At 32.3% G+C, this 23,713-nt stretch overlaps 4 protein-coding genes across 4 annotated transcripts; 3 read left to right on the forward strand and 1 right to left on the reverse strand.

The window, feature by feature from the left end:
- The first annotated feature begins 2,508 nt into the window (after positions 1-2,508).
- Positions 2,509-6,477, forward strand: LOC113865413 (RNA-binding protein 1-like). Its single transcript, XM_027499935.1, has 6 exons — positions 2,509-2,658; positions 3,264-3,379; positions 3,466-3,739; positions 4,056-4,117; positions 4,388-4,469; positions 5,965-6,477. Exons 1-6 carry the CDS (start codon positions 2,610-2,612, stop codon positions 6,069-6,071), a joined length of 690 nt encoding a protein of 229 aa, XP_027355736.1. The 5' UTR covers positions 2,509-2,609; the 3' UTR covers positions 6,072-6,477.
- Positions 6,478-9,062: 2,585 nt separating this feature from the next.
- On the reverse strand, positions 9,063-10,896 carry LOC113865429 (protein ALP1-like). The gene has a single exon (XM_027499959.1). The coding sequence runs from the start codon at positions 10,765-10,767 to the stop codon at positions 9,373-9,375; it is 1,395 nt and encodes a 464-aa protein (XP_027355760.1). The 5' UTR covers positions 10,768-10,896; the 3' UTR covers positions 9,063-9,372.
- Positions 10,897-14,507: 3,611 nt separating this feature from the next.
- LOC113866243 (U-box domain-containing protein 35-like) lies at positions 14,508-17,408 on the forward strand. The gene is made up of 6 exons (XM_027501124.1): positions 14,508-14,629; positions 14,770-14,979; positions 15,326-15,560; positions 15,705-15,806; positions 15,940-16,368; positions 16,620-17,408. Exons 1-6 carry the CDS (start codon positions 14,511-14,513, stop codon positions 17,406-17,408), a joined length of 1,884 nt encoding a protein of 627 aa, XP_027356925.1. The 5' UTR covers positions 14,508-14,510.
- Positions 17,409-18,626: 1,218 nt separating this feature from the next.
- LOC113866371 (extensin-3-like) lies at positions 18,627-21,181 on the forward strand. The gene has a single exon (XM_027501264.1). It carries the CDS (start codon positions 19,353-19,355, stop codon positions 19,890-19,892), a length of 540 nt encoding a protein of 179 aa, XP_027357065.1. The 5' UTR covers positions 18,627-19,352; the 3' UTR covers positions 19,893-21,181.
- Positions 21,182-23,713: the final 2,532 nt, after the last annotated feature.

The raw sequence follows: 23,713 nt of genomic DNA on the forward strand, positions 1-23,713 counted from the left end.
ATCTCATTCAATAAATCATCGTTCGATTATAATGTTAAACATTTTACTAATAGTGCATTAAAATCATATATTAGTAATAAAACTTTTCTCTGTGACACAAAAATAAATATTAAGAAAATTTGGCACACCTTAAAAAACGACGGTAAGGTGTATATTTAACAGCGTATGTAAACTGCGTTTTAGTTGGAGGTACAAACATATTCACAGTCATACAGCACATGGGGGTGGACCATGTTTCCATGTTGTTAATCTTTAATAGAATGTAAACCAAAACTATTTATAAAATCAATTTTAACTTTAGTGATTCAGACGATCTGGTAAAAAGAGTGTGTCGATTTGAAGAAAAAACTGATTTTCAGAAAGTATGAGTTAGAGCTGCTCTGTGACTCGTGAGGGTCAATTTGGTTCATATTTTAGGAGTAATCAAATCTGTTTAGAAAGTGAAATATACTTAATTTTAAAATCTAGTCATAGATGTATTATTTAAACAGTATAATTTTGTATCGAGAATCAATTTTATTTACTAAAATTTTCAGGGAAAAAAACAAAAAACAAAACAGCACTGGTCGTGAATTCAATGATTTATTGGTCACCGTAAAAAGTAACCAAACATGAATAACATTATGTACAACCCTAATTATTTTGAACCCAACCATGCTTTCGGTCCACGGCTAAATAGCCACTTAGAAGTTGTCTTACTCTCCTTTTTTAGCTGTCATTTTTTATTTTTTATTTCAAAATATATAAAAACTAACTTTAATTTAGAAATGTACTTTTTTTTAGATTAATTTTGTCATTCTAAAAAATCTTTATTAAAATTATTTCTCAAGCTAAACAAAACTCTATTTTAAATGTGCCTATTTTTAGGAAAAAGTTAAATCGTATGAAAGAATGGCTACGGCTTTATATATCTCCCTACTTATATTAAAAATATAATGTTTTAATAATTTAAAAAATCAATGTTAATGAAATGTTTAAAAATTAATATGTTTGTTCTTATATTGTTGAGATGGAAATATGCTTATTTAGAGGCGGTTCTTTGTCAATGAATGGTATATACCTTCGACTAGTTAAAAAAAAAAAATTATATACTGCTACATAATTAGTTTCTTTTTCATGACCACCTCTTTTTTTTTTTTAAATAAAAAACCGTCTTTTATTTATAATGTATCCAAATTCAACGGTTCATATTCTCTTTTTTTTTTCATTTCATTTTCAAATTAGCTTTCCAATCTCTTAAGTTATTAATTTCTTATTTTATATATTTCTTACTTTAAATATAATAGAATTAAAAATAAACTGAACAGCCCATGAGTGGCCTGCAATCAAGCTTACAAACTTAACCTGTCTTTAAGTTTTAAGAGTCTATTAAACTTGTTGGGATGACATGCTTATCGTGAATATAATTTTATACATGGTATTATAAATATGGTAATGGTTTTTGTTTGCTTTTTTATGTTGATAGACTTTTTAACCTTTATTTTATCATTTGCGTTGATAAACTCATTACCTTAACCGTGTTGATGAACTGATTGACTTATTTACTGTTTTGAATAGATAAAAAAATGACTCTTATATAAGTTATCAGTTAAATAAAAATGTTAATTTTAACTATGGTAGTAGAATAAATAAAAACGTCAATACAAGATTTTATAATTTAAAATCAAATTTGATTCAAAATATTATAGTGCCAAAAGAAAAAATATTAATTGAAAATATTAAATTATAATATAATCATGTAGATACTCATTTGTTATGTGTTTTTTAAATGAATTTAATTAGCTAATCAATAATATAATTTAAGGTGTTTAAAATACTGTCTTTAAAGATTATTTTAGTATAGTTAAAAATTCTTTATGATACAATAAGCTTTTTTTATTTTAATAAACTAAACTCTAAAAAACTAGTAAGTTTCTTTTAATTTATAACTCAAAAAAATAAATATAATTAAAAAGTCAGTACATCTTTTATACAGTTTTTAAAAAAAATTTAAAATACTTTAATTACTATAATTATTGACGTAAATATTATATATAACTGAAAATATAAATAATAATAATAATTAAATTAAAATAATTAATAATTAATAAATATTTTTAAAATATAATTATATTATTTTTAATACTATAAATATCTAGTACAAAATATAAGTTTAAATATAGTTTTTTTTGTCTAGTTTAATTGTCAACTCCTTATTTAAGTGTGTGTATGGTAATGCTTATTGTCATCAAACAGAAAACAAAAAAGTTTTACATTAATATTTTAAATGCATTAAATAAAAATATTTTAAATTTAAAATATTAACGCAGTAATGTAAAATTCCATATACATTTATATGCGTATAATCAATTTATCTAGTAAGAGGTGTTGTATTTAAACTCTATGGAAGTGGGGTAAAATATATTTTTTAATTATTTTTATATTTATAATAAATAATCATTGAAGAAAAAAAATATTTAATCTTCAAAATTTTGTTTATACAATAATAAAAAAAGAAGTGAATTCACACTTGAGAGTGAATTCATAAAAAAAGAGGTGGAGTGTGTTATATTGCAATAGTCCTTCATTCCCTTGTTTGGGTTGCGGTAGAGAGAGAGAAGCGCTTGTCGATGGCGGATCCCTACTATTCATACGCTTCTCCCGCTGCCCCTGACGGAGGTACTCTCTATTCCCTATTCGTAAGAAACCCCAATTTCACCCCTCTTTTTTATTAGCCATTCTCAACACCATTTAATCAGAGAGAAAAAACAATAACTAAATTCACATTTTCTTAACCACTCTAATCAATCACGGATTTAGGTTCAATTTGCACTTAGTTAAATTCAACAATTCCACTTGGTACATGCTCAGTTTAACTTATTTTAGAAAAATAATTTATCTTTAACAGTTTCACGAAAGAGTTTTAGAAAAATAAACTATTATTTACCCGGAAAAAAGTTCATTCAAACATGCATGCACTCAGGGTGCTTTTGGGCAACAGTTTAATTAATCATTTATTCAAGAAGCTCATATACATTAGTGGATTATGCCATAAGTTTGATAATAAAACTTATTGAGAAAACAAGCTAGGATGGCAATCTTAGTGAATTAAGCTGAAGAGGGTTATAAGCTATTTTTCATAAGCTCTTATAAGCTATTTGAAATGCATCATCTTTAAGGCTGAAAGCCTAAATAAGTTGTATGGCCATCTTATATATCGGGAAGACCGGTATTACAGTTAGTAATATTCTGTTTCTTGTTACCGGTTGATTTGGTTCTGCTAGGGCACATTGCAAGAACTAGTTTTGCCGCTTATGTACCATCCAAGGTTTCTCCTCATCCTCGTGTATCAGATTCTGCTGAATTGCGGGGCATTGGATCAGATTACCCGCAGAGAGATGTAAAAGAACTTTATGACAAATTTGAGTTAATATGTAATACAGGTGGGAGATGAGTTTTCACTTTTCACTTGGAATGTTCCTGCAGATGAACTTGCTGCAAACGGGACCTTACAGTGTTGATGAAACTCTGGGCTCCAGAATTCATTCTGAATCTGTTAAGGGTTATTCATCTCTTGGAGATCATAATCCCAGTAAACAAAGGGATACTCCATTGGGCATTAATCCAGGTGTTCCTGATATGAGCAGTGAAAGAACAATCTCTAAAAGCAGTTACGATGGTCTTCAAAATTCAGTAGGGGACTCGAACATTCTGTTTGTCGGTGGACTCCCAAATGATTGCACTAGAAGGGAAGTTGGACGTATCCTTTGTCGCTTATATGTCTGTTTGTGTATGTTTGCGTATCTGTTCTTGTCACTTATATGTCTGCATGTATGCGGTTGTGTATCTGTTTTGTTCTCAGCGTGTAGATAATGGATAGGAAATAAGTGTTTTTGAATTAAAGTCATGTTGGATGTACTGTATGAGTCCCTTTTTGGCTACTCTTTAAGTCAAGTGGAGCTTCACGTGGACAATAACTTGCCTTTTAGCGGTTTATGGGAATTAAATTACGACTGAAGTAACATTAATTGTATTCCGTTATTCTGTTGATACGATGCCTTGACTTATACCCGTAGATCTTTTCCGTCCTTTTATTGGCTATAAGGATATCAGAGTTGTACACAAGGAGCCTAGACGTGTAAGTATGTTAAATAAGAATTTCACATTGATTATTATAGTTTTGACTGGGAAACAGAAAAATACAATACATATGAGGTCATGATTAATATGTGTTTTTCAGGAATATGCTATTATGCTATTGCTTCTACACTTGTCTTGATGTTCTTCTAGCAATAAATTAGCTATGATCATTGAATATATTTAGTGTAGAATGTCAATCTGTGTTATTTGTCTTCTCTTGATTTATTATGAATATTTAGTAGTTTTGAAATCACTGCACATGCTGCAGAGTGGAGACAAGGCTATGACTTTGTGTTTTGTGGAGTTTATTGACCCCAAATGTGCTCTCACTGCCATGGAAACTCTGCAAGGTAATTTCTTTTTTTTTTTTGGTTGCATATAATTGAGTTTGATATCTACTCACTTGGTCCTGAGGAAAATAAAAAAGGTATTGAAAATAAACCAATAGAATATAATAAACAAGTATAATATTTATCTGATATCAATTATGACCTGGGTTTTTATTACTTAATTTAAGTCAATCTTTATAATTTTTATAATATTATTAAAACCCCTTGGGATCTATTACATAAAATTAAGAAAATTAAACATATGCTTGCAAGAATCCTTTTACTATCGTTGCAGTCACCATAGTTTGCCCATACCTTCAGCCACTGCTGCATTAAGAATAGATGTCAACAATTCTCGTAATGCTGACTGCATCATTGTTTTGAGAATCCGAACATCCTCGCCGGACTGGATTGGGATTAATGTGCCAAAGGTGTAGAATCATTGCATTGCCTCTACCTACAACACTTTTTTTTTGTTATCATGGGAAAAACAATCAGAGATACTTCATGCTGGAAGAGGTTGTAGGTAGTTTGTGAGAACAAAAAATGCAAACTTCATAGCAAGAAAAGACACATGAAATTGGGATAGTAGGCAGTCACCATGGTTCACCGTTACCTTTTACTTACTTTTTCTTTTGCAAAAGGGGGTTTAGGGTTCAAAATTTTAAATTTTTACAAACTAATCTATTGAGTTGTTTCACAATTATATAATTTTTATAAGGTTGTTTTTAAACAAAATTTATAAAATTTTACAGGTGACAGATAAAAAATTGTGTGGAAAATAATATACACCTGCTTATATTTTATTTGTATAATTAAAAAAGGTGCCATAGCTCCTTCAATTGTGAAGGCATGGTATGGTAGAAGTTGCCAAATAAAAAGTTTACTTGGTGTTGACATTATAGGATTCGGCTGAAAGTTAGGAAAAGAGATTATTCTCTGAATAATATGAGATCTGATTGTAAGATAGATGTGTATCAAATTACAGAGCACTAACGCATATATAAATATTCTAGTTTCTAAGTGAACCAGCACAATCTCAGCTATAAGTTACTAGGTACTAACTTAGAAAGACTCAAAAAGTAAATAACAATCCTAAATATTATAATGACTTCTTGTCTTAGATATCTAACAATTTGTGCTGTAGAAATTTTCTTGGTATTATTGGACTGAGTAAGTAAGTCTAATGCATGTGACTGATTTCACCAGAAACAGTTGTGTGCTTTGGATGTTAATTGGATGAAAATAGCTATTTCTTTTAATGAGATGTATTCTTATCGAGAAGAACCCACCACAAAAAAACAAAGTTGAATTTTATATATTAATATATCATATTGCTTTTATTCATATATAACATTTAACTTTGAATTTGCAATGTTTGTGTGAGAAGGTATACTACACATAAACCGAGCCTTTGGTTGTAATGTTGTCAATTTGAAACTTAATTAAAAGTTGCTTATGCATATTATAGATGTGTGGAAAATACATCTTATACTCGAATGTAAAATTTATGCAGGCTACAAGTTTGATGATAAAAAACCCAACTCACCGACCTTAAAAATACAGTTTGCACATTTTCCTTTTCGTCTACCACCTGATCATGGCAACGGTTCATCAGTATGACACACTCACACCAACTGGAAATTCATTTCTTGGGTGAGAAAGTATACGCTTCTCAGATTTACTATATCAGATGGAGAAATGTACTCCCTAGATTCAAAATTTACATGAGACCTGGCTGGTGAATATAGGATGCAAGAGTTCTGGCAACAAGCCAAATTTTTACCAGAATGTTTATTAGAATTTTCATGATGATTTATCGGCCTCTACCAGTAAAGCCTCTCTGATCATGGGAATAAGGCTGTGGCTTTGTACAAAACTGTTTTGACCCTCGTAGATCTCAGAACAGTGAGAGGTTCATGTATTTGACCGCCCTTTTAAATTTTCATGCTTAAGCAAGTAGTTGTAACAATAGTCAGGGCTTGTGTGAAAAAAAAAAAGCGATAGTTAGGAGTTGGTTTAATCTTATTTTGACATCACTTTGTGCATTATATCAATAAATCATGATATGTTGTATATGTCATCTCGTTTCATTTTGGCTTCAACTATGTATGTACTTCAAGCCGTGTTTCCTATTCCAGAGGGACCCAGGTTCCCGGTGGAGATTTAGATTTTAACTAAAGCTGATTAAAGAGCTTGATGACTCCATTTACATGTGCCTGATGTGGTAATGCCGATGATCAATGAGTAGAGCAAGATTCTAAATAACTATGTACCTCAGGATGATTGAAGATTAGGCATCGTGCTTTGTCGGTTTATTGTTTGGTTGTAAGTGATAAATTGCTCCTACACAAATCTAATGGTTGCCCCCAATTTTCACAATGAATCTTTACCTAACGAATTCTTCTTTTTGCTTTTGGTCCAAACATTGTTCTTTTCTTTTTTGGGTTGCCATGCTCTTACTTCGAGTCAAAAGGCAAAGGTATTGGGTTGAACCTTGCCAGGTCTCAGCCCGAATTTGGTCACGTCCTTTTTTCACGGTCGTCGGCCCACTTTTATGGCCTTATTCAAATCATATTATAGATTATTTTTTGTCAATAATCATTATAGTTAGACTTCGGGTAGATAACAAATGGCGAGCTCAATTTGAATGCACAAATTACAGGGTACAGATAAATTTTTATCTTAGTTGACCAAAAAAAAAAAAAAGAAAAGATAAATTTATTTTAGTGTTGACCATTGTTTTGAATAACTTTTTTTTTTTTACTTTTACCGAAACTAAAACGAAATTACGAACACTTTTCCCACGAGGGAAAGAAATTGTCTAAAACACATTACGACGACTTGAAACATGGGCCCATTTCGACTCCAAAAAATATGCAAAATTTGTAAGCATTAGGGATTATATTTATTGAAGGTCTGGTCCATTTGAGCCAAGATAAATATAAACTAATTTGTTCAGCTAATTTGACCTTAAGTGAATAACGATTTGTTTGGGTTAAGTTAAAACTTCAAAGTTAATTTTTTTTATTAATACAGTTAGACCATAAAAATTTAATTTAAATATTTAATTTGATTAATTAGTATATAAATATTTAAAATAATTGCTATTTATAATATATGAATATGTTGTAAAATAACATGAAGGTAAATAGAACATATTCATGTATTACAAAATTGAGAGTTTATTCTATTTTTAACATTAAGAACTTTACGCACTTAGAGGTAGTGAGTAAGTGTATAAATCTATCTAATACCAATAATATTTATATAACATTTTTATCTGTTATTTACTTTTTATGAAATATATACACCTAAGGAGTATATTATACTTATTTTTCTTTCTCTTAAGAGTTAGTGTTTGGTGAAATTCAGTTGTGATATTTTTCTCATCATGGTAGTTGAGTGTGAACTATGGCAACAAGTGCAACAAGATCTTCCATGTTGCCGGTGAAATTTAGGAAGCAATCTAATTGAGAAACAATTATTTATGGTTGTGAAAGTGAAAATGACAATATCCAGAAACATTGTTTGGGGCGTGTGTGAAAGTGACTTGTTTCTTATAGACTTTGGGAATAGCTGTGTGCACCGACATCACATCACAAAGGTGTCTTGTGCTTAGATTTCAAAATAATGTGGTCCAATCAAAACTTGCAATTCCCTTTTCTTCTTTTTTCTATTCCCGTACGGGATAATGTGAATGTGAACGCGAAGAACTTCTAATCCCATAATAGCGCCTTTGACACTGCGGCGAAGACTACGCGTCAATGTCATGCCGGAAAAGGTGTCGTGTCAACTAAGAATTAAATATGCAATGCGAACGTGTATGCCATGCGCTTCTTCTTGTTCATGTTGTCTTTCAAATCATAGTTATTCTATTGTCATTCTGTTCTTAATTCTATGTTTCCAGTTTCACTTTAACTCCTCTACCGCAATTTTTCTTCTGCAGCTTTAGTTTTGGTAATTTATTATTGTGCAAAATTATGTTAATGATTGAGATTTATGTTGTACAAAATATTAGTTGTGCCAAAACTCACTGGAGAGGATTTAAAGTAATCTTATCAATATTTCCAATTGGAAAAAAAACTTGAGAATGTTGCTATTTCATAACTTAAAAAATATTATATAAACCTCAACATCACAGATTAAAGCTAACTGTTACACACCCCATCTGTATACTTCAAGATCTAAATAAATCATTTATTGAAATATTTGATTCAGGCATTCAGCTCTGCTTGTCCGGGAATTTGAACCAAACACTTTGCCTAAAAGTTATAATACTGTGTTTTAAGGAATTATGTCTCAAATAAGTAGAACTACGAAACAAACATAGATACAGTAGCGTGTGAAAGGAGTATTAGCATCACTTGGTACAAGCAAAAGCTGTTCTGTTTTTATACCGGGACTTTTCTTACAATTGAATACTGAACAGTAACGAGAATGTTTCTAATTTACGCTTTTAAGTGCAAGAACAGTGTGTGTTTTGCTTCCTAACAGAAAAGAAAAACTTGCTTTTTTTGAAATTAGTGTAGAAAAGCACATTCGTTCTACATTATGCAAAGGAATGCCGCAACGAAAGAACGTTCTGATTTCATTAACCAATGTCTTAACAGGCAATTTAAGTATTGAAACTAAAAGACTGTTACAAAAGAATGATATCATCTGGTTTTATTAACTAATCTCTTACTATTTGGCAATTAGAGCAAGGAGTTGGAATATTACAAGCCCCTGAATCTTACACATAAAACCCTGCACCTACGATGACTATAATTAATCATATATTCGTTGAAGGGCGAATATACCTTTTAGTTACAAGGCCCTTTCAACAAATAATGATGAATGCCTTGAATATCATCGTCAATCATGTCTTGAACAAGAAACAAGCAAAAGAATTATACATAATCTTGAGTTACACAACTTTCAATTAAACAAAAGAAGTGCCAGCGAGTCCATGGTGCAAAAGGTTATGAGCAATGGCATCCCTGGCCTTCATGGAACTAGCAGACCTCAAGGCAACCTCAGGCACCATCACCATGTCATCATCATCATCATCATCATCCACATGATCAACCTTCAACTCAGGATCCATTTCTTCATTCTTCAACTCACATATATTATGCAACACACAGCATGCCCCAAGTACAACAGGCAAATCTTGAAGCTTCACTTCAGTCCTCTTCTGCAAGCAACACCACCTTCCTTTCAACCTCCCAAACGCATCCTTAGCAACCGTTTGAACCTCTCCAATCTTCTCATTAAAAGCATGTTGAGTCCAAGTAAGATTCTTCTGAGTATAAGGCACCAAAACCCAATCCAACAAAGGGTACCCAGAACCCCCAACAACCCAAACACCATTAAGAAGACTCCCACTATTAGCCCTTTGAAAAAGCGCTGACTTTTCCAATACCTGATCATCACCCATTGAACCAGGCCACCCAATACAAACATCAGTGAAAACCCCTCTATGGTCAACAACACCCTGGACCGTAATGGAATAACAAGTCTTATGATTCTTCTCAGTGTGCCTCTTGTTGAAGTAAGCTGAAACACTAATCTTAGGAGCAATGATGGGAACATGCGAAGTGTACATGGACCCCACAACGTTGGGAATCCCAGAAACAGTCTCAAACTCATCCTTGATGTTCCTTGAGGTAACATCATTAGGCCATTGCAAATACTTGGGCATAAGCACTGTCCTTATAGCAGTGCAAACCTCGAGAACCAGCTTGTGACAAGTGGATATCCCCAAACCGAATCGTTTGGAAACGACCCGAAGAGGGTCACCGGTGGCCAGCCGCCAGAGACAAACCGCCACCCTCTGCCGCACCGGAATGGCGTTCCTCAGCGTCGTGTCTTCTTTCGCAATCACTGAATTCAGCTCCTCACAAATCGCTTCGAACGTGACTCTACCCATTCTGAACGCTTTTCTGAACTCTTCTTCAGGGAATTCGGGTCTGTTGCATTTGTCCCACCACGCGCCCGAACGGTCCTTCACCCAAAGTCTCCGGTGATGAGCCGGCGTCAAGGAATCGCCGCCGGCGAGTTTCTTTCTCTTGTTTTGGTCGGATTCTTCCACCTCGCTGTTGCAATTGTCGAGATTGGAGTAATAGTCGAGCATGTCTTTCTTCTTGTCGTTGGTTTCAATTGAGAGAAGCTTCTCTTCATCGTCATCTTCTTGTTGTTGTTCCTCACTTTTCTGTTGTGCATCAATAAACAACAGTGATGTGAAGATGCCATTGAGTTCTTTCTTCTTTTTGTTCTTCTGGGTTGATTCCTCTTTGTTCTTCTTCCTGCGTTTTCTCGTCGTGGGCTCGTTCATTTCACGGTAACAGAGAAGATCCCGATTCTGGGTCTCTGAAAGTTGCGATTTTTACACTGATAATGATGATCAGCAGTGTAGTGTTGGTTTATCTCCGTGCACAAGCAATGAAGCTCCTCTTTCTCTTCCTCACCTGGTTGCGTTTTTAATGTGTCATAAACCAACCACAGTGTGAACGGGGGTTTTGAAAAGTTTCATAATATATCAATTTCCATCTAATTTAATATTGTGTAGGGGGCATTGAATTCAATTTAATATTGTCAATGATATGCTAACGTGTTAATTAATTAATGATTTCTCTTCAAAATATGTATAAATCATTTATTGGATAACATTAGTTTCAATTTTATTTATAAAATTTTTTACTGTACATACTTAAACACATAATAAATAAAAAGAGTTAACGACGAACCTTAGCGATGCATAAGTAATTTTTAATAAAATTAAACGTTGCTGTGGAAGGTGTTCCTTAATATACGACGATCTTGCAATTAAAATTCTTAAATTAAACACAATTTGATTTCGATTTACTTAATTTGACTTTTGAACGATTTAAAGTTGAAGGAAAGGGATGAGTGGGGGCGATAGTGACGGGGGAGGGGGAAATGTGAACACGATTTAGGATAAGGAACTTCTTTTTCGATTGGATTGGCAGTTGCTATTTCGTTTCGGCGGGTTAGGTAAAGGAAAATACAAATACAAATAATCTTTTATTCAACTCTGCTTTCTTAATATTAACAAATCAAATAGAAAATAAATCAATAAAATTATTATATGTATAGATATAAATAAATAAAATTATTATAAAAATATTTTTATCAATTCTTTAAAATTTTAAATATTTTCATATTATATAAAATTCATTCAAAATAAGACAAAAACTAAAAAATTCAGACCCCACATGTCCCCAGACAATTGCCCGCTCCTTTTCATTCCTCAAGTGAATCAAAATCAATCAAATCAGTTCTACATAAATCGTTAAGTTTCAGTTACTATTCAACAAACCACTGAAATATAATAAACTATATAATTTTATTTTAATGATATTAAATAAAGCGTAAAATTAAGTATTTAAATAACAAAAATTTATTATAAATATTACTTTTAAATATTTAAATTCAATAATAAAAAATAAAATAAATGAATAATAAATATAATAGGTCTCATTAGCGATACGGAATAATAAAAAGAGAAGTAAAGAATTTTAAATAAGTGTTAAATTTTTTAGTATTTATAAATCAATCTTTTAACGTGTTTAAAGATATGTTTAAAAATTTAATAAAAATATTTTTATTAAATATTAAATATTTTATATATAATTTTTATGTTATTAGACACATGAATAATAATTATCATTAATTTTATATTAATAAATAATAAATTAATAATTTATTAAAAAATATAAATAATTTTTATTTTTAAAATATTAAAATAATTATATACAATATTTTCTTAAATTTAAAGATATTGCAGCAAGCATTGTTTAAATTACTTATTTATGTAAATGAATGTAGACATTTTTCATTTAGTCTGTATTTATTAGGCATGCAGACTTGGAGTATGCAAGCACGTTCAGATGCCCCAGTGGGTCCATCTTTGCTAAGCTAATTCAACAATTAACACAACTTTTGACCAATTTTGCCTCTCCAACTATAACATAGACAAAATCATGGATGAAAAGTTTTTTATTTAAGAGTTTATAACCTATTTTTTAATTAATAAATTAATAAAATTATTTGTTCAAAAATAAACAAATAAAATTGTAATTTTTTAAAATTAATTTATGAAAAGTTATTTCAAAGCATTCAACTTATTAAAAGTTAGCTTTTGATATTTTTTAAAATGTTTATCTTTAATTTTTTTAAACTATTTACATTAAAGAAAAATAATTTTTAACACTTTTTAATTGTTTTAATAGACTATATAATTAGTTACAAACTAGCTTTCTACTAATTTACTAGCTATAAATTATAAATTGGAAACTTTCAACCAATTTTACGAAATAAAGTGAAAATACGACATGTTTTGCCAGATGCAAAATTCAAAATTCAAAATTCATGAAGAAGTTCAATGGACAGTAATCGCAAATCATCCTGCAGAAATTTAGATTTTTTGAAACTCCAATGACGTTTACTTGACTCATACTTGTGTTTTTTGCCGCACCCTTTATGTAGCGAGCAAAAGCAAACACAGGCACAAATTATTGCCTGTGCAACGAGGACATACTTCGACACAATCAAGCATTCATTGACATTGTGGAAAATGGTTCACTCTCTCGGCATGTTGTAGTTCTGTTCTTCACCAACTTATTTTTGAATGCCCATATTTTATTCCAAAATTTGTCATTAACAATTTTTGAATTTCTGTAATTAATTATTCCTGTTACCGAGTACTGATTTGATCTCCAAAACTCTCTGAGATTTTGTACATGTTGTGCAATATTAACTAATCATTCCAACTAAAAGCAGATGTTTGACATGAAAATTTTAAAGAAAAAGTACCACTCTCAATCATGGATTTGGAATTCGAACAAGTTGGCTCAGTTCCACTATGGGAAGGGATTTTATTTAACGATCCTGAAGAAAACGTGATACGTGATGTTGTTTGAATTGAACTTTATCTTATCCAAAGGGTACACATTTTTGCAAAAGGAAGTATGCTAAATATGACAACCGGAAGGTCCCACTTCCACGCTCACGGCCAAACACAACATTATCGGTTGTCAGAGTTCAAATGCTTACAATTCCCGTAGTTACAATATTAAATGTTATGTTTTTTAATAACATATTCGAATAAAATTAATATGAAATAAAGTGAATAATAAAGTTTTATTAAAATTTACATAATATCAGAAGATGTAATACATTATAATATTAAATGTTATATTTTTAAATAAAAAATACCATTTATTAAATTGGGTGCTATATTCTCTAGTAACAGTCAAATTTAAGGCGGTAAAATCCAGTTGGGGTTGGTCAACGGTTGTTCAAAGGGAAGCCCAAATTAAACAAAAACGAACGGTGGAGGATGTTACATGGGAAAGGTTAGTTGCATCCGTTTTTGTCGTCAATTTGCATGGGGTGTGTCGGTTCCATCTTCAGAGAAGCGTCTTCTCCTTTCCTTGTTCCTCAACCTTGTTTCTGTTGGACCCAACGGGTGGCGCCGCTCCCACGTTAACAAAGAACCATGTCTATGCAACAGCCATGCGCCGCGCCGCCGCAAAATATCACAATGGTGGCTGTTGACAAAGACAAGAATAGTGCCTATGCCTTCCGTTGGGCCGTTAATCATCTCGACAACCCCCTCATCATTGCTGTCCACGTCAAGCACAAAAACCTTTCTCATCGTAGGTACCCTCTTATCTTTTATCGCATTTTAATCATGCATCACATTTTTTCTTTTAATATAATAGTCGTAATTAAGGAAGTTAGTTTGTACTTCACTACAGCCTCGTACAATTACATAATGGGCATTAAGCTTTAATGTATTAATTATTTGATGTGTGTATGTATGTATATAGTTGGTGATTTCTTTTTTCTCTTATTGATGATTACATAATGCATTGCATGTACGTGCAGTTGGCACCAATATTTTTCCTCCCGACGAAGAGGATTTAGCCAACATTTTCAATACCTTGCGTGGATTGTGTAGTCGTAAAGCGGTATGTAATTCATGAGATTTTCATTTACAAGTAACATCGTGCTTGAAACTTGCACTCACTATCGATTTGACGCATTCAGGTCATGATGAAAGAAGCGGTAGTTGATGATAGTGATGTTTTGAGAGGACTTCTAGAATTTGCAAACAGGAATCTCATACACAGTGTCGTCATCGGTGCATCCAACAAGAACGCTTTGTCAAGGTCTCTCTCTCTCTCTCTCTCTCTCTCTATATATATATATATATATATATATCCGCGCGTTTCCTTTGCAAATGTGGTAAAATTGGCATGTATATACTATATATTTATCTAACGAACTGATGTTCCATGGTGTGTGACAGTCTCAAAAAATTTAAAACATATCATTTTGATATACCAACAGCCATGATGAAATCAGCCCCAGATTTTTGCTCTGTATACATAATTTCCAAATTGAAGATTGTGTCAGCTCGATCAGCAGCAAGATCAGTGGCAAAAAATTTTATGTCCCCAGCAAAACAATATCCTGTGCCGGCAGGTCCATCTATTGATTCAGAAGGAGGATCATTAAGGTGCCAAACTTATTAACAACGCGTGAAATTGCCGTTTCTTATGTTAGATTAGTTGAAAACTAAAAAGTAATGCATTCATCATTTGAAAGAACTCAGTATTACCAATTATTGTTATGTTCTTGACATGAACACCTATATATATATATATATATATATATATATAGAGAGAGAGAGAGAGAGAGAGAGAGAGAGAGAGAGGAATGCTAACTCGATGAAAAAAGCTCAATAGTTTACTAACGGCTACTAACAGTGGAAGAAAATTCAATGCCAACTGAATTTGGATCACATTAAAAGTGGTGCAACTTGCTTTTTAGTTTCTTGATCATGTTGGTCTTACTACAAGCAGGGGACAATCAAGTAGGAGTAGGGGCACTTATGAAGGACAAGAAGCAATAAGATCACAAATACGTGAGAAGCCAAGAAGTGCAGGAAGTAATATGTCAATGGAGAGCATTGATATACAATCTCGTCCACGACATTGGTCAATGGATGAAAGAGAAATTTCGGGGCTTGGGCAAATGGATGCAATCAAACGAGAACCTGAGTCATCATCAGATGGCACAACATCAGCTTCCAATTCTGTAAGTGCCAAAAAGAAAGGTGTCTTTATTGTGGATAGTGAATTGAAATGTCTTTGTTATGGAACTAGAACCATTCTTTGACCATACAAAGATTGTGAAATTATGCATTGAGAACCTAACTTTCGAGTCCTTACTTCCTTACAGAAAGAGCTGGAAGCCGAGATGAAAAGATTGAGGCTCGAACTGAAGCAGACTATGGACATGTACAGTTCAGCTTGCAAACAAGCAATCTCAGCCAAAAATCAGGTGAAGTTTAGAAGTTTATCACTAAACATGATGTTTCTCAGTTAGATAAAGTCAGTGAACAAGGTGGTAATGGTTTAATGGGTATAAAATGAAAATTATGAAAAATGAGTGTAGAATGTGATTGGTTAAACAGGCAGAACAGATTCATCAATGGAAACTGGAAGAGGGACGTAAGGTTGAGGAGGTTAGGTTGTCTCAAGAGGCAGCTCTTGCAATGGCAGAAAAGGAGAAGGCTAAAGCCAAAGCTGCATTGGAAGCAGCTCAGGAAGCCAGGAAGAGGGCTGAAGAGGAAGCACAAAGAAGAAAGGATGCAGAGATGAAGGCAAAGAAAGAGGCAGAAGAGAAAGATCGAGCATTAACTGCATTGGCTCAAAATGATAATCGATATAGAAAATACACCATAGAGGAGATTGAAGAAGCCACAGAAAAGTTTTCCCCTTTAAAAAAAATAGGTGAAGGTGGATATGGGCCTGTATATAAAGGCCAACTTGATCACACCCCAGTTGCAATTAAAATTTTGAGTCCTGATGCATCTCAGGGCAGAAAGCAGTTCCAACAAGAGGTATTAACACTATATTTTTAAATGTGTAACCTAACATTAAAAATGCTGTTGAGTCTACCATCCATGAAGCAACTAAGTGTGTTTGCCTATTCTAACAAGTATGAAGTGATGTGCAAAATTGCAAATTTTCAAACACCCCTTTGGTAGAAGATGCATAAGTAGTCCTTAACTTTTTAAACTTTTAATACAAGACTATGTTTATGCAAATATAATATAACAATATACTTTTTCCTGCTTGGTTATATGCATAGGTTGAGGTACTAAGCGCCATTAGACATCCTAATATGGTCCTACTCCTTGGTGCATGTCCTGAGCATGGGTGCTTGGTGTATGAATTCATGGATAATGGTAGCTTAGAAGATAGATTATACCGGAAAAATAACAGCAGGCCTATTTCATGGAGGAAACGATTCCAAATAGCTGCAGAGATTGCCACTGCACTCCTTTTCCTTCACCAAAACAAGCCAGAGCCTATTGTGCACAGAGACCTTAAACCATCGAACATTCTCTTGGACAGAAATTATGTGAGCAAAATCAGTGATGTTGGTCTTGCAAGACTAGTCCCTCCTTCTGTAGCTGATACTGTCACACAATATTACATGACTTCAGCTGCTGGAACCTTTTGTTACATTGATCCTGAGTATCAACAATCGGGGATACTAACAACAATGTCAGATATATATTCATTGGGCATAATGCTATTGCAGATAATCACAGCCAAGCCTCCAATGGGTCTTGCTCACCAAGTTAGAAGGGCAATTGAAAAGGAGAAGTTTGAAGATGTGCTTGACCCTGTGGTGACTGATTGGCCAGTAGAAGAAGCTAAAGCATTTGCCAAATTGGCATTGAGTTGTTCAGAACTCAGCAAGAAGGACAGGCCAAATCTTGCAACAGTTGTGTTGCCAGAACTTAACAGGTTATGCGATCTTGGATTTACTTTACCCAATGATCAAGTTACTATTAGTGATGAGCAAAGCTCAAGCTATGCGGCACGCCCTCCCACACCAACTGGAAATCCACATTCAAAGACGTCCAAATAGGACCTAGGTTCGTATGACACTTATGTTGTAGAAGACAATCAAAATAGAATCCATGCAATTCAAATTATTTAAGTGTTTCCAACTGTAATGAGCCAAACTCAAGCCTCCAACGCATAGTTTATAAAAAACTTTCCAGTTGTAAATGCCTTTTTATAACATTTTATATTATTATTGATTTGATTTCGGATTTTTGACCAATTAGGAGTAAGTATCTAAGGAAGGTGTTGGGGAATTTAGAGCTACCCACCCCAAGAAAGGAATATGCAGCAGTTAATTAACAATTGAAGATGACAGATTAAGAGCACCGAGATTCAGACAACGAATCCATGAAGCAAAAACAATCCCATTTGAAATACTCTAGCAAATCTTCTCACAAACAATGATGAGAAGGAATGTGTTGTCATAGTGCATGACTTCCATTACACTCAACTTTATAAGAATTTGCAAGAACATAAAGTGAAAAAGGAGGCTCAGAATTTCCGCTAGCAAAGTAAAGTATAACCAGATCAACATAAAGAGAGATGGATTATATAAGGGGCTGGTATAAGAAAAAGAGAGAGATTGCTAGAGAAGCATTGCTTCGGATTCCCTTACCATGAAAATGAAAAGGTGCAAATTACATTATCCAAAGTACTAATTCCAATGATATAAAAATGTAGTAAATGGTTGGTGTTTTTCAGTCATTTTCTAATGTTATGATTATGACTCATTTCGTCCCCTTATCCTTTCATTATACTTATCCGTAAAACTCCAAATGTAATTAGGAGCTCCAATAGGCGACAAATAAGAAGTCAAAATTGGTTGAAATTTTTTATAACGTGTTTTCTTTGAGGTGGAGGATTCAGAAAATTGTGGGGTAAGACACTCGGATTTTATCATGATGTCGGGTCCTTGTTTGTCATTTGATTAAAATACAAATAATAGTCATTATTTTTAGTTGAGTTTTAATGTAATATCACTAATTTAAGTTTTCGCTAATCACTTATATAATGAATTTTATTACATTAACAACTGCGCTACAATATAATTTTCTAGCACTCCAAGTCCAAATGCCCTCTTAAGGAATGAAATGGCAATGCTTGGATAAAATAAGTCAACATTTGAAGACCCAAATATCACAAAGTATTTAATTTCATCTTTACTAATATTAGATTCTAGTAAAAAGAATGAAAAATTAAACAACTATTGTCCATTATATATTTTTTTATTTGAGTAGTAATAAATTTATATTTTTACATTGAAAAATGCTAATTAATCATCGTCTTTAAAATGTTAATGAAATAAACAAAATAAAAATATTTAACAAAAAGTACTATTTATCATATTAAAAATAGAAAAATGATTTAATTTTTAAAAATAATTAAAATATTAAGTATAATGTAAAAGTTTCTTAAGTATAGTGTATTTATAGTACTTCAAAGTAAATAACTAGATATTAGCAAAATATTACCCATCACTTTATTTTTAAATAAATACAAAAATGTGTAGTAACCTACGAATATGCTAGTAATATAATTACCCAAGAAGTTAATATTTTTTAAAATATGAAACGATTATCATGTAATTAAGTAAAGAAAAAGAATTTCAATGTCGAAAGAGTAATAATAATATTACTGGTATTTTTAATTTTTAAAAGTGAAAATAAAAATTCTCTATTATTAATAGTTAACGTATTTGCCATCAAATTTCTAAAGTGAATTTGGGATTTGCTTTAATAATAATAATAATAAACTGTGACATAGCCTGAGCAGGTCTATAACTATTAGCATCGCATACGAAGGAAGCATCTAAGATTCCGAAATCAAGCTTCCAAAAAACCTCATTAGCACTATAGGAAAGAGCCACCTGGTCCTCACTCCTTTACCTTTGTTAGTTCCACAAGTAACCTGATTCTACAAAATTTGCAGTAGTTTCTATATCACAAAATCCACTTCTAGCAAGGCTATGAACAAACCTTCTGGGCTTCTCCGAGCCCCTCCCACGTTAGCTCAAATGGGTCACAGTCAGTTTTCTTGTAACATAAAACTTGTGTTGATGGGGCTGGCTTTGTTAGCCAAAGTGACATGGGAGGACAAAATAGAAGCTCCATCAAGTGATCTTTTCTGCATCAGTGACTGTGCCACATGTCCTGTAATATGTTCACCTCCTCCTCCAATTCTAATAACAAAATCATATCCTCCACCATCACCTTCTGTACCCCATTATCCATCACCTTCTTATTTCACCTTCTCACCACCTCCTCCCAATTCGCCACCATCCCCTTCATCACATTCAAGTGCTCCTCCCCCACCACCTCCTTTCAAGTCCTATACACCCCCTTCAGGTTCAGCACAGCCACAGCCTACAGTGATCGTAGGGCCACATGACTTTTCCTATCCATATTACTATTTTTATGCTTCCGCTGCTTCTTCTCTTTCCAATCATGCACCCTTTTTGGTCTTGTTATTGCTCCCAATTGGGTATTCTATTGTTGGTAACTGGTAGTTTTGTACTGTAAGGGAAGGTTATAGAAAAGTTGAAATGTTTTTGTTTGGGGAAAAGTAGTGCCTCGTATATGTTTTTGTTTATTCTGGGTCTAGTGATGTTAAGGAATAATCGAATGGAAATATATAATTTTTGTTTGTTTGCCAACGTATCTGTGTATCTTTTAGTGCAGTAATCAAATAGATTAAAATTGAAGTTCCCTCTAGCGAAAATCATGTTGAGTGTCCCCACCTTTGCGATAATTTTGTTGCCAACAATTTTTGTTGCAAATTCTGTCCCTTCTCACTTTTGTCTTAATTGTTCTCGTTTGTCCTGTCTGGGGTGTCTGCCACTGAATGTTCGAAGTTTATGTGGTGAAGATTCAATGAGAAGGGAAAGGAAAGGAAATTATCAGTCGAGTATTTTAGAATCAACGGCTAAAAGCAAAATAGATGATTGGGGAATGTCTAAAGGAAAACGCAAATTCTGCCTATTACTTTTTATTTCTAATAAGGGCTTATTGCTATTACTGTACTGTACATTCTAATTGAGGTTTTAAATTGTGGAGTTAAGGTAGCGTTAAAATGTTCCGAAATGGTTATAAATATGATCAAAATATTTTTATAAAATTTAGATAATATTTTAAATTAATTTTTAGAAATAGATTAGGCTTAATTTTAATGTTGAGTATCTACACGTGTCCGATCTAATTTATAACTTTCGATTTAATGGCTAAAAGGACCCAATCTTGAGATGTGGCTACAATATATTAAAAGAATAAAGTCATATTAGCTGAGATTGTAATGATTCCTCATTTTATATTTCACTTTATATAATTTTTTTTCACTTTTTTGTATTATAAAAATGTCTTTCGTTTCAATCATTTCAACGTTAAAAAGCATTAAAATGAACTATGTTTTATACGATTAAGAAATAAAAACAAAAAGTTTATTTAACTCAAGATTAAGATGAATTAATGTGAGGGATTACAGTATAATTAATTCAATGAAAAAAAAAGTACTCTTAATGGAAACCGGAAGAAAAACTCGCAGCTAGTGGAGCATACTAACGTCTTTGTAATGCACCGAATCCTCGGATTTCGAGATAAAACTTTGACAAAGTGCTACTTATTTCTTGTTTATATTCAATAAAACTGATATCAATTTTGACAAAATACGTAGACGTGTCTTTTATCCTTCTTTTGTATGGAGTCTAAGCAGGAAAGATTTTCTACTTTAAACTACTTTACGCAACTTATTTTATGCTACTTTGCTGGAAAGATTTATAATTCGTGGATGATGTCCGAGTGTTACTTGAGTCTTGATTATACGTTACATTTGGATTTGTAATTTAAATGTGTGTTTTGAATTTTTGATGCTTTAGGTGTCTAGTTAATACACATATTTTGTACAATTTAACGTAATATTATGCTTCCTATAAATCTCTGCGGTTTTAAATGCTAATTGCATGTGTCCGTCTCACTCGTTATTTATTTATCCTTAAAATTTCCGTTTCAACATCATTCAACACACTCACTATATATCACATATACTATATTTTATAACATTTAAATGGTAATATAGACAAGAAAAAGATGTTGCTAATTTTTGTTAAATAATATTTTTCTAATATTTAAAAAATATCATCAAATGTAACTATTGTTACGTGGCTTGATTATCGATACTCTCTTTTGTGTTAATTTAGAGTTATATTTCACTTCCTTTTTTTTTTTTTCTCTATCCACACTCCCTTCTTCTCAACCCTTATTTTATCCCATTTATCATTAACTCCAACGATTTAACCTTGTTGCACGATAAGGTACGATTCCTTCTTCACAGCGCTACTTTTGTTTGTTAAGTCATTCTAGTTTCATCTAGTATTGCTCATCGTGAGAAAAGGTCAAGGAAATTGTTGGAGTTAACAATGAATAAGGTGACATAAAGGTTGGAAGAAGCACTGTTGGTAGAGAAGAAAATATGAAAATGAAATATAACTGAAAAAAAAAACTAACGCAGAAGGAAAAAGAGGAATAAAACGGGTTCTAAAAGTTAGAGAAAATATTACTTAATAAAAATTAGCAACGTTTTTATCAGCTTTACCGTTTAAATGTCACAAAATCTGATATAGTAATGATTTCTTCTTGGCTGCACTGAACATAGTTGGTTTTAGTTTTCTTGTTTATTTCTTTCTTTTTAAATTCTTTTCCTTTTCATAGGGACTAAATAAAGCGTTAAAAAGTTATGACAAAAATATAAAAAAAAAATTATGAAAGCTTTTTGTACTAGATAAAACACTACTTGTTCATTTACAAAAAAAATAAAAAATTGAACATTCTTTCGGTCTCACCTTAGGATGAAAGATATCCACGTCCCTTCGGCCTCATCTCAGGATAAAGGATATCTACATCTCTTTGATCTCACTTTTGTAAAAGGAATACTAACACCTATTTGGTCACATTAAAATAAATTAACATGCTAATTAAAGTAATTAACCAATAAAGAAAAGAATAATTATCTAAACAAATTAGAAGGTTAATCTGGGACTGACCTATCAAATCCATTAACTCAATATTATGTCTATAAAAGGAAAGTAAGCAAGAACTTTGCATAATCAGCCTACATTTTATCTGTATTACCAAGAGAGAATGCTAACTTGAGAAGCGATATTAAGACCTACATCTCCTCTCAGTTTACACCTCTTATTCAGGAGCAAGAAGAATCGTCAACCCTATAAAAGAAGCCAAAAACTATTCAACAGCAAATAAGGACTAACTCCTCAATTGGACAAGATAGAATCTCAGGTTTTAGTCTTTTATTTTCAATTAATTTTGGAAGCAAAGTTATCAGAAACCTAAAAAGATATAAAGCTAAAAAAATACGATAGAACTTCCAATACACGTCCATATACACAATTGTATCAAGATATTGTTATACTTGCTACTTCGATTTCGTGTCAATATTGTCTTGATTAATCAAACTCATACATCGATTAATAGATTATCTTTTAATCTATAATTGGATTTGGGGTCTGGAGAACTAATAAAAATATAGGGCCGTTTAGGGAATAAGCCTAACCTATATTGCGAACACACAAAATGTAACAATGTATCATGATTTCTTGTTGATGTCTTGGTGGGGCTGCTCTTCTATGGATGTGCAAATAATTAATATGATGGAATCAAGTCAAGCAATGGTAAATGGAGATTGATCTGATGTCGAAGAAACTGAAGCCATCAAGGCTGAGGACGTGAATAAAATCCCCATTTCACGGACATATATAAAAAAGAGTGAAAGATACAAATCTTATTGGAGTAATGTTATTTTAACATTTAGTTTGAGTGTCTATAAGAGACATTTTATACAAATTAAAAAATAATTATGCTATAGTTGTATAGAGTGTATAATATAAACACTTAAATTGGCTATTAAAATAATATTATTCTTTCAAGTATTTGTATTCCTTATTCTCTTTGTTTTCAAAAATGCAGAAAATGCTTATTATCAGCTGCAATTATTTTGTTGGATAATATACAAATTGTCTTTAGAAAGCATTGAATATACAACAAGAAAAAAGAGAATTGTGAGACACATTTAATTGTACGAAATGATGTTTGTAATTTTGGTACTCTGCATACATATTATCCAACTTTCATAACAAGCAGTACTTTTTAGCTTGGTATACCGGCTGTTGGCATACTTTAGCAATATTATTTAGGCCCAATAATACTAAGGAACGTATGAGATTTTAATTTTATTATCACAACACTCAATGATGTGATTGAAGTCTAATTTTATTAAAACTGATGTTTGTTTGAGACAGTCAGAACACTGAAGTATATTAGT

The sequence above is a fragment of the Abrus precatorius genome, unplaced genomic scaffold, assembly GCF_003935025.1.
Source record: "Abrus precatorius isolate BTA unplaced genomic scaffold, Abrus_2018 Scaffold4, whole genome shotgun sequence".
Lineage (NCBI taxonomy): Eukaryota > Viridiplantae > Streptophyta > Magnoliopsida > Fabales > Fabaceae > Abrus > Abrus precatorius.